The 11,498-nt window shown below is 29.4% G+C and overlaps 1 protein-coding gene across 11 annotated transcripts; it reads right to left on the bottom strand.

Moving 5' to 3' along the window:
* Nucleotides 1–799: 799 nt before the first annotated feature.
* Nucleotides 800–9,798, bottom strand: LOC113552733 (acetyl-coenzyme A transporter 1-like). Of its 11 annotated transcripts, none has more exons than XM_026955648.1 (12): nt 8,728–9,132; nt 8,267–8,544; nt 7,879–8,210; nt 6,334–6,587; nt 6,076–6,202; nt 4,774–4,936; nt 4,550–4,704; nt 3,911–4,101; nt 2,813–3,000; nt 2,360–2,486; nt 1,373–1,588; nt 800–1,237 (listed from the first exon to the last, which is right to left on the bottom strand). In XM_026955648.1, the coding sequence occupies exons 4-12, from the start codon at nt 6,541–6,543 to the stop codon at nt 1,043–1,045; spliced, it is 1,572 nt and encodes a 523-aa protein (XP_026811449.1). In that variant the 5' UTR covers nt 6,544–6,587; nt 7,879–8,210; nt 8,267–8,544; nt 8,728–9,132; the 3' UTR covers nt 800–1,042. The 11 variants fall into 11 exon arrangements, with proteins under 11 accessions (XP_026811449.1, XP_026811440.1, XP_026811421.1 ...); XM_026955639.1 differs by having other exon boundaries at nt 7,879–8,243; nt 8,470–8,544; XM_026955620.1 differs by having other exon boundaries at nt 7,879–8,544; nt 8,728–8,811; nt 8,906–9,132.
* Nucleotides 9,799–11,498: the final 1,700 nt, after the last annotated feature.

Raw genomic sequence — 11,498 nt, 5'->3', positions numbered from 1 at the left:
AGTTTAAACATCGAGGAAAAATGGCATAATATGTGTACACAGATGACACGTGTGCCAAAACAATTATAATATTATTGTTCTTTCCGGTAAAATTAACACTTTTATCACATTATTAACATAACACTTTATAAAAAAATTAGAAACATAAATATTATATAAAATCATTTAAATATCTGCTTATAATTATTAAATAAAAAATATCGATTGTTCACTTTCATGATAGTTGGAACTCATGATATAGGTGCCAGTGGTGTGATGTGCATAATATAATATAAGTGGTGTAAGCGTTGCTTGTGTTTTCAGTGAAACGTTATGTGTTATGTGTATATTTTCAAATGAAATTATCGAGTTTTAATAATGTAAAATTATATATTAGTACATTTTAAATATGATATTGAATAAATATCATATGGGGGTACCCGTAGATACACTATAATTTTCGAATACGCGAAAAGCGTACCTATATTGTAAACATACCGACCTAGCGACGAAGAAAAACATAAGAACGCTGACGTGGTGCGTTCAATTCTATAATATAAGAAACACGACATTTTGTGTGCCACACATAAGTGAAAATCGAAAAATGAACAATAGAAAACATTAAACACACTATTTTTTTATTGTTGTACTATTTTTTCTTCTCACTGTTTATAATAAATCATTATATCATTCATTTAAAATTCGATAAAAGATAAAAGTCCGTCCATTAAATTATGAAAATTAAATACAATAATATAATTAAATAGAGATAATTTTAGTATCGTTTAAAAGTAAATTATTTATATTCAGTTAAGTACGAGTATAGGTAATAAATGTATAATCAACGATAATTAAAATTAGATTAATAAATTAATTAGGTAGAAATTAAATTAACGTACAGATTACAGAGTTTAACTTAGTAAAAAATCCCTATAAAAGAATATAATACTACAATGGTATAATAATATTAGGATGAAATATTTAAAACAAAATGATTTATTGGGTGACCTATTAAGGTCATGCGCAAGATAATAAGTTTCATTATGACTTTTCAACCATTATTTTAAGTTTTTTCGTTTTTCTTAACTGTATTATTCTTCATATTGACCATCCAATGAGAAAAGCTCTTAACTTGAGCACTTTTAAAAGTACCACTGAAAATATAGTACCATCCGATTCCAAACAATATACACAGAACCGATTCTACGTAATATCCGTTAACTAATACAAAGCAACTACTCCTATTTGTTTTACACGCCTGTAAAGAAAAAAAACAAGTTAATATTAAATTATTTATTTATTATTAAATAACAAATAAATTATTTAGTCTTAAGTGTTATTAATATTTATATTCGTTATCTCTTTAATAATTAATCATGGATGAATGACTTACGTTGTTTGGACTTGATGTAGAACAATCGTTATTATAATTTAATAAACATTCTTCAAATGTCAAAAAATCTATCAATGATATTGCAAGCGAAGTCGATGACGATATTCCAAAACTTGAAAAAGTATTTAATAATGCCATGTAAGTACCGCCAAAACGAGGATCACTTATCCGATTAAATAAAGAAAATCTAGCCAATCTCATGGTCGTGTTTAGAATCTATAAAATATAAATTACACAACTGAACGTAAAGTCAACAAGAATTATTATATATATTTTTTTGGAAATATTAATTTAAAATGGAGTTTCCCGCTTAAAATATACCTCATGAAATAATAGAGATATCATAATTATTTATATTTTTTTTAATAAGACTCACAGGGACAAGGATTAGAAGTGTTTCATATTTTAATATAATGTTTTAATAAAAAGTTTAAAATTATAATTTTCTAAAATATCGACGATAACCAATTTGGCTTATTATTCTGAAAAAATTGTCCTTTATCTCGTATTTTCTAATATTTTTTTTTTGTTTTGAAAATATTTTTGTATTATTATAAGGGAAGGACCCCGCGGACCAACTACAATTTTTCTCAAAACTAGAAAAAGTATTGAAGATCATAAGAATAATAAAAATAAAATTTTGTAACATCAATCTTCAAATCTTCGATTTTATTTAAAAAAAATAAAAAATTTTATTAAATTTTTACAATAACATTAAATTAAATTAAAATATGAAATGCTTGTAGTTCTTGTCTCTGTAAAGCTTTTAAGAGAGCTCTATGATCCATTATTTCGGGAGATATTACAATGGGAAATCATCCTTATAGAACACTTTATATGTTAACAATTATGCAGTAAACTAAAAAATATTCCGAGTACAATTTTTTTTCATTTATAATTTTTAAAAACTATTAATAAATCAAAATTATTTTTAATGTAATATTTCCTTTATTTGAAATAAAATAGTATTTAATGTTGTTAACTTACGTTATTTATCATGAAAAGAACTATTAAAATTACATAGAAATATATTGGAAAACCTATTTTTCCATTATTTGTTATGAATTTTGTTGTATAATATATAAATGTAACAAATGTAATATTCCACATTAATCTGAAATAAATAATTAAAATAAAAAAATATACCAAAATATAATTTAAAAATACTACGCATATCTTTAGTTAAATATTAAATAAATTAATTGTTAAGTAATGAAACGGGGAATTCTGGTGTTCGAATAGAAACCTAATAAGCAAATGTTAAAATGCACTCGCTTTGACAAAAACCTGTCTTTTATCTTTTTTTTTTATCCTATTTTTTTATTAATGACTTTTTTAGGTATAACAGTATATTCACAAATAACAATACTGGACTACTATCATTGATTTAGTCATGAAACCGTTATAGTTCCTGAAATATCTTAGAACAAATATACTTACCTGATGGGTGACATTATTAAGTATACGCTCATTGTTTTAGGTCCCGCGGTGTATTTTGATATAATAATTGGTGTAATGATTTTTACTATAATCATTGATGAATGTACAAGCATAACATTATCTTTTGGTACTCCTGCGTCAATGAGTTGTAAAATCCACACAGTAAAGGCAGATGAAGCAAACCCAATCTTTAATTATAAATTATATAAAGTATGTACAATATATAAAATAATTTTATTTATACATTTTTATTTAATTTTATATTAAGTATTGTATAATTGTTGTTTTATTAAATTATATAAAGCATCATCACGATTTAGGGTACCACTAAATATCCCAGTTGGATGACCTTGTATTGAAGTAAATATTTTAGAGAGCCTAAGGGGTACTTAAATACACATTTATTTATGATTTTAAAATTGTTTACACTTTTGTGCGTATGCATATTACAACTTCTATTTTATTACCTACAAACACTATTTTTTTTTTTTTTTACTGATTCGGATAGATTTTTTTTTAACCTTTTTTTTAAAAAATAGTTTTTTAGTGTTTACAAAATTGACCAAGTTAAAAAAGTCGCCATTTTAGTTAATGTTTAGTTCGTGTTTAATGAAATTTTCACGTATAACCACTGGAAATAATAAAATAAATATTAATAAATATAAATAAATAAATATTTAATTTTCCTTATTTTCACCACTATTATACAATTACAATAGTGGTTTTGAATTGAATTGTGGTTTTTAAATCGATTTTTTTCATAGAAATAATCAAAATAATTTTAGGCCAGATTTGAATTCCTTATGTTTTTTATGGATTATTGCCCTTCAATTAGAAATATTATTGCCATTTGTCTCATACGACAATATTTGGTAAGATAATAATAGGATCTCAATTAGTAGTTAATATTCACACAACTGGTTTTATTCACACTAAATAAAATACGGGCCTTCCTTGTAAGTTAAAAAAATAATAGGTATCTATGTGGATTTATTTAGTTTCAATATTATAACAAAATCGTAAGAGTTTCATTCAAAAATAGAAGCTGTTCATAAGAATTAAGCGAACAAAAATATTAGGTTAATTCATAATATTTACCTCCTCTGTCAACAATGCAATCGATAGTACCCGGATACTGGGTAGCTTTAAAACTTTCCATAAAATTATATAATATTGAATAATGTTGAGTTTCATGTGGTTGTCTTCTAACCTGTTACATTTTTCTTTTTTGAAAATGCCAATTAATATTGATATTAAAATAAACAGAAAACCACAAAAATAAAAAAAACCTGTAAAAAGTTAAAGGTTTATTATAAAAGTTATGTAAAAAAAAAACATTAAAATAACCTTACTAATAATTAACAGAAGTATAGGTATTTTTATGAAACTATGGAAATTATAAAAGGGAGTTGAAAGTTTTGTAAATTATAATATTGTATCAGTATCAATGTATAGAAATATTTTATAAATAATTATAATAAAATGTTTATTTAATATAAATATTAATATAGGACAATAAAATGTGATATCAAAAACTGCATTTGCTATTTCAAGTATTTAATACAGTAATTAGTTTATAAATATACATATAAGCCAATTGGCTATACATAAAAATAAAACTTGTTATGTAAATAATTAAAATTTTATGTCTATGAATTCATTCAAGTTTACAAATTACAACAAACAAGGTTGGTACTAAAAGTTTATATTAGATAGGTTTTACTTTTATTTGATTACCTGGAAAAGTCACTATTCCTCCTGTATCCGGTGAAAATCGTAGATACTTATTACTAAAATTCTCTGACGTGAACTCAACTAGAATAAAAGAGCCAAACATTACACCAAACGGTACACCTATTAAACTACAAGTTGGCCCGTAACCCAGGTTATTCCTATAATAAAATCAAAATCTATTTTATTTTTATATTCAAATCAATGAAATATGTAACAATATAACAAACTTCTTTAGCATTGTTAGTACCCAACTGTCGATGACTATGAATTGTGTAGCTACCAAAGCGTGAATGAATAACATCGGATAGAACAGTCTTAATATATTTGGCTTTCCTCTATCTGCAGGTATCCAATCTTCAATATTCATTCCCATATAAATGAAGCACCCGCCTATCCGACATAAATGGTTTTAATATGGATATTGAATTCCACTATTATACCAGCAAAATGCTAAATGTATTGAATAGAAAAAAAACTTAAAAATATATTATGCCACGTTTTAAAGATTAAATTGTGAGCGATATAAGTGGTACCATAAGATTTGTATAAGGAAAAAATTGAGTTACAGGACCAAATTAAAATTTTGCAGTAAGCGGATTATCAAATTTTCAATTATAAAAAATTTGAAGTAAAGTTAAAATATTTATTAAAATTTTGATTTTGCTTTCAATTACCTATTTTTCTTTTTCTTTTATTCTTATTTCTTAGGTATTATTATTCGATAAAGATATGTATAACATATATTTAACATGTATATAACAACAAATAGGAGGTATACGTACACATAGAATAAGTAAATTATTTAATTTATTGTTAGTTCCTTAAATTTTTAAATCATAACATAAGTATAAAATTTTTTAATTAAAATATATATTTATTCTAAAATTAAAAGTTAATAAAGGATATATCTATGTACGTACAATGAAACTTATTTTAAACTTACTACGTTCACTGTTAGTTTTTATATATCTTATATTTATTTTACAAAAATTAGTAAATCTATTTGATGAATCATGTTTATGATTAAAATAAAAATATCTATAACTGATATTGGAGAAAATGTATTTATTAATATCTAAAATTTGAATAACCGTGACGCTCTTGTAGGTAAAATCCTCTGGTAGCATTATGATTTATGAGTCTCGTAAATAGTATGTAATAAATACAAAAATATTTTTATACTTCAAGTACACAAAGTATAGCTTACATAGTTCATAATTTATAACTAATCTTAAATAAAGTAATGGAGCAAATAGTAACCTTTAGTTCCCATTAAAATCCAAAAGCTCTTAGATTTACCTAAGAAAATTAACCTAAAGCAGAATTACTTCCATGGTATAATTATATTACACCTTTTTATTTTTTATAATACAGAAATAAATGTATATATCATGATTTTATGTAACAAACCTCAAAATATACAACTGTGATTCCTATCATTACAGTTTTGCTTCTTAATCTAGCTAATTTTTATAGTCGGCATGCTTAACATTAGTATTATAATAATTGCAATGATACACCACACCTACCGATTAAAAAGTAACCTGGTATTAGCCAAGATTTTCGTCTTCCTACCTTTTGTATATAGAGGGCGTCCACTAAAGGTGCCAATATTATTCTAAAGCTATATGACCATGCCACCATGCTAAGAAAAGCCTACAAAACAAAACAACATTACTTAGTATACCTCGATAGAGTATAAATAACCATTGACAATAAACCATAGTATTTATCTAGAAACACAATAATTTTACAATCATTAAAATTAAATCTTCATTTGTACTTACCTGGTCTTTATAAGTTACGTTTTTGTTGCCTTGCAAAATAATCGGCACTCCTATGTATACACTGGTACCTATTCCTTGTATTATGTACAGCGATATTAATATAAAAATGTTATGCCAATCACCTTTCAAATTCGGAACATCGGTCAAATTCGACTCGTCAACTACTGCAAGATGTCCTTGTCCATCATCTACTTGAAATACCTTCTTCATGTTTACGGTTTAGTCTTCACTATTAGACAAGTTACGCACAGTAACTAAAAAAAAACGAAAACTAAATAAAAATTGATTTATAGCGGTCGCTGAAGTTTCGTACATGTAATAGAATAAAAGTAAACAAACGGGTTATACCAATAAATTAAGCTTTATCTTAAAATATTCAAAATCGCATGTATTTCTTAGTGACACAGAAATGGAATATTACTTTAATGAAGTACACAGAGAATGGTTAATTAATAAAATATATAAATATTATTTAAAAATATTTTATGGCTTACAATAACCATGATTATTATTGGTATTAAGAAACACAAACATATATAAAGACTTAAATTCAAAAAAATAGAAGTATACATAAAAACCTTAGCCATAAATTTTCTTAGCCCACTTTTAAATGCAACAAATACACTCCATTATTTCTTCACATACATCCAACAATTCCAACATAATGTGGATTAAAATGGGACCTTCTTCACAGCCTTCTTGTTTAGCATACACAAACAATATTCAGTACTTCATTATTACATAACCGCTTCTTTTAAAGGCATTCTTACTGTATTCTAAACTCTCTTACGTCATATAAATATTATTATCATTAACTACTAAAATTTCAATTTACTATTTTATAATATATAGAACCTAAGTCAATTTATAATTAATGGTCATGTTAAAATAGACACATTGTTATAATATCAATAGATAAAAAAAAGCCTATAACTTCGAATAACATCGTATTTTTATACTTTAAAAAACAACTATGAATAATTTTGTATTGAAAATAAATAATATATCAAAGTATTTATCTCATTTAGTGTAAATTTGATTACAAGTATAAGAACATTATACAGATTGATAAACCTTAACGTAAATAAAATAGCTGAATATTGATTAGAAACCCACTAAACAGGTATACTACAGGTATGATAAAATATTATGCTATACGTTAAAGAGGTTGGCAACCAGATACTTTCGATGTTGAATGACCTCCAGAAAATAATAAAAATACTTGTTTAGGCTGGGTTAGGTATTCATAGAAACTTAAACTGTTTTGTAACAATCTGTTTAAATAAAAATAAAATATTGTAATAACCTAAGTACTTATTTTTTCTGCCATACCCAAATCACGACGTTTGTTTATTGTGATACTACAAAATGACGACGAAAACATATAAAAATGTGCTCAAAACGTCTATTGTACACTGCGTCACTGCGTATCGTACTAATATTAGCGACTGTTATGGATTTATCGTGAAAGGGTAATTTGATTTATCTTCTCAATAAGAACAAAATACCGTATTTTCAATTTATGTATATATTTTCTTTATTTACCTAAGTTTTAAATGTTCCCATTAACCGGCGTGTCGCTTGTGAGTCGTAAAGACGAAGTTTTTGCTGTGTGTTAGTATAGTATTTGAAAATCTGGTCCAGCCGTTTCGAGTGTAATACAGGAAAATAAGTCAATTAACCGTGAATCCAATAAGCTGTATATGGATATACTAAAGCAGACGGATAGTAATGTGGTGTTTCACATGGTTACTGCGAATAAATTATCTTTCACAAAATACGTATCCAACAGTCCCGACGTTTACTGCAGATTTTCTGTACCCAATGAATGTGGTTACTATTGAGGCCCCTCGCGATCCTGACAATCTGAATAAATACTGAAGAAAAGTTCAAAACTGTTGCTACCGCATCTATTGAAACAAGAAAATTATACATGGTACACGGTATACGATCGACAGATGTAGTTTTTCGATGCGTGGACGAAAACACAAAAACTTCTCTATCCTGAACACGAAACGCATATTTTTAGGTTTATTATTCAAAGGCGGAACGACGTTAACCCGATGAACGCACACTATAGGTTATCGATTCCGTCGGAAAATGTTATGTTGATTTCTGACGTCGTCCTTCACTTACCCTCGATGGAATCACGAATACGCCAACGTGTTATTTTTCGTGGCTACCCTCTACCGAAATCTCTCGATGTTTATGCTAAAATGAAAATATATTAAATACATATATTAATATTTATATATATATATAGTAAAATAACAGGTTGATTTCATTATTAAGCGTTTAGCGGACGCATTTACAACGATTCTTTGACAAAATACAGAGTACAGTAACTTTTAGCATTGTGCTATAGTTTATATTATGTATAGTTAGTGTACTTACAAAAATATACATATATCTATGTATATATATACAGTAGAATCTCGGTAATCCGACAGATATCAGACCACGCTACTGCCGAATCAACTAAAACAGCGGATTAATGAGGGTTCACATAAAAACGCATTTTTACTTATTGAAAAATTAAAAAATTATTTATTAATTATTAAAAATGAATAACCTTTCTGTACTTCAACGTTAGGTAACTGAATAAAAACAAAATATCTAATAGGTTTATTCGAATTTAATCTGTTATTACTTAGTTTACGATAGTTACTTTATATACAAATACATATTGGTACGTATATATAGGTTAATATAAACGGATTGTTGGACGTATCGGATTATCAAACGGCTGGTTTACCGAAATTCTACTGTACAAAAATAACGCGACTGAAGTCCAACAAACATCTCTGGACGACTGTTCGCCGTTCTGATTTGAGATCGGCAATTAATCTCGTCCCCACCAAACAACATACTGGCGGACAAGAAATTTTTTCGAAATATTTTTAGATCATTTTCTAGTGGTATCGTATATAAATGAGTACATACTATTTAAAGATATCATAATTCATAATGTTTTGTGTAAGGAAAACGTGTTAGTAAAAAAACTATTATAGTAATGGTAATAACGATAAGACGACGGAAAAGACCATTTTATTCTAACTGATGGGTCTTTGGTGGGGGTACGGGGGTAGGCATTAAAAATTCTTGCGCAGTGATATGCAATTTTAATATATCGTCAAACACATCCCCCTAAGCACATGCGCGGGATGGACATGTGCGCACATGGACGTGCGCAGCCAACAGGAGCACGGGACATGCCAAGATACTCTGCGGCGTTCTAGTCGTAACTATCCGCGATGGTCGCTCGTTGTACTATACTAACTGTAGCTGTCACTCATCGACGGAGGCTGTATCGTCCACTTTCTGCATGCCGTCGGTCGTTCCTGGTGAATACCTGTCACGCGTACACAAAGTCTTGTGTCCGTCCACTGTGCCGTTCTGCTACTGCTGCTGCAACCAGTTATGCAGATCGTAATAAACGAGAAAAGTTTCCAGAATTAAAATGGTGACCTTATTTTATATTATAATTACACATAGTTTCAGCTCGTACGGTTTTTTAATAATCATTTTTAGATTACAGCATATTTAAGCGTGCCGGTTTCAAGTATTGAGATCGTTGCTTGAACTATAATAAATATAGGTAAAACATCTTCCGAAAATATCTTCTTTTAAAAAACAATTATAATATTATTGTTTTTTCTCGTTTACCACACTCATAAATGGTAAAATTAACACTTTTATCACATCATTATCATAACTCTTTATGAAACAATTAGAACCATAAATAGTATAAAAAATCATTTAAATAACTGCTTATAATTATTAAATAAAAAATATCGATTGTTCACTTTCATGATAGTTGGAACTCATGATATAGGTGCCAGTGGTGTGATGTGCATAATATAATATAAGCGGTGTAAGCGTTGCTTGCGTTTTCAGAGAAACGTTAGGTGTTTATTTTCAAATGAAATTATCGAGTTTTAATAATGTAAAATCATATATTAATACATTTTATTGATAGTAATATTACCCAATAGTACTTATCATAGTCCATAGACGACCGTAATGTGATCACAACCAAAAATATGATATGGGTATGACACGGCTACGGCGGTAGGTGCCCGGCGAGTCTGCGGTGAGCCGGTCAGTATAAAAAAACAACACGAATTTCGCTATTTACACGGTGTATTTTTATTGATGATAAACAACGGTACGCAATAGCTAGTTGTCAAATGTCACTATGTCGGGTGTTGACGACATAAAAGGGAATACACAATCATGCTTTACGCGGTCTTACGACTAGGCGACGTATTTAAGTGTATTTAAGAAGGTGTGTTTTAAGCGGGACGCATATATTTTCCGTAGCGGTTGCTGGTCGGTGCTAGGAAGACTCCTCTTCCGACCTGCTTTGCTAGCCTCACCGGCATGAAAACATTTTTGTGCGCCTTAAACACGTGGTGTGCTAATTCTAATTGTGAAAGGTGAGGACTAGTGGTGGGTGGCTGTGCTTTCCCTTTCCAGCATGTCGACGTAGGTACGAATTCGCTTACACCTATGGATTGTGCGCGCGGCGTAATCCTAAGAGACTTTCTTATTAATTAGGAAGTCGTGTCCTAAGTAACGCGTCGCAATACAAGTTGTCTTAGATAGTTGCTTCGAGTTTTATATCGAGTGCTCCTATCTTAGCTTCGAATGGAGAGGTGTTACTGGTTGTCGCAATATGACCGTCCGCCATTCGGTTTGGTCGTATTTACGTATGATTTTTGCGCCCGCGAATCTAATAGGGCTGTTACGAGGCCTGACCGAAATTCGAGTTCGACCGCGGTGGTCGGAATTTCGTCCGAGCGTGTTCGCGTACCGTTATTAGTCATACTGCAATCGGTAGAGCGGGAAAACTGGTTCTGAACCGCGATGGAGACTGTCCAGTCTACGGTGTTAACCGCCACGACCAAACTGTCCCTATCGGTTGCCTCTGTGCTCGCCTGTTGCTTTATGTGAGCATACTGACCTAATGCAAGGTTGTGCTCAGTGTTGTACTGGCGCCCCCGTCACCTGTGTAGGTGAACACCCGTGTCTCTGTTGACTTTGTTCCTACACCTGCGGCTGCCCCATGAACACACGTCACGTTTGTGGTAAGTGTGTGCCGTGGTGGGGTGGTGTAGGTTGGGGGTCTGTGAACGGGTGCCCGATTGGTGCTGTGACGGAAA

Source organism: Rhopalosiphum maidis, chromosome 4 (genome assembly GCF_003676215.2).
Source record: "Rhopalosiphum maidis isolate BTI-1 chromosome 4, ASM367621v3, whole genome shotgun sequence".
In the NCBI taxonomy this organism is placed as follows: Eukaryota; Metazoa; Arthropoda; class Insecta; order Hemiptera; family Aphididae; genus Rhopalosiphum; species Rhopalosiphum maidis.
Note: the sequence above shows the minus strand (reverse complement) of the source record. Positions and strands in the feature narration are given on the sequence as shown.

Coding starts and splice junctions, on each gene's coding strand:
- LOC113552733 (XM_026955630.1), bottom strand. CDS start 6,543: ATGAAGAAGGTATTTCAAGTAGATGATGGACAAGGACATCTTGCAGTA. Junction 4,705..4,773: donor GTACTAACAATGCTAAAGAA/GTTTGTTATATT, acceptor ATTTTATTATAG/GAATAACCTGGGTTACGGGC. Junction 2,487..2,812: donor TTAATAATGTCACCCATCAG/GTAAGTATATTT, acceptor TATTTATTTCAG/ATTAATGTGGAATATTACAT.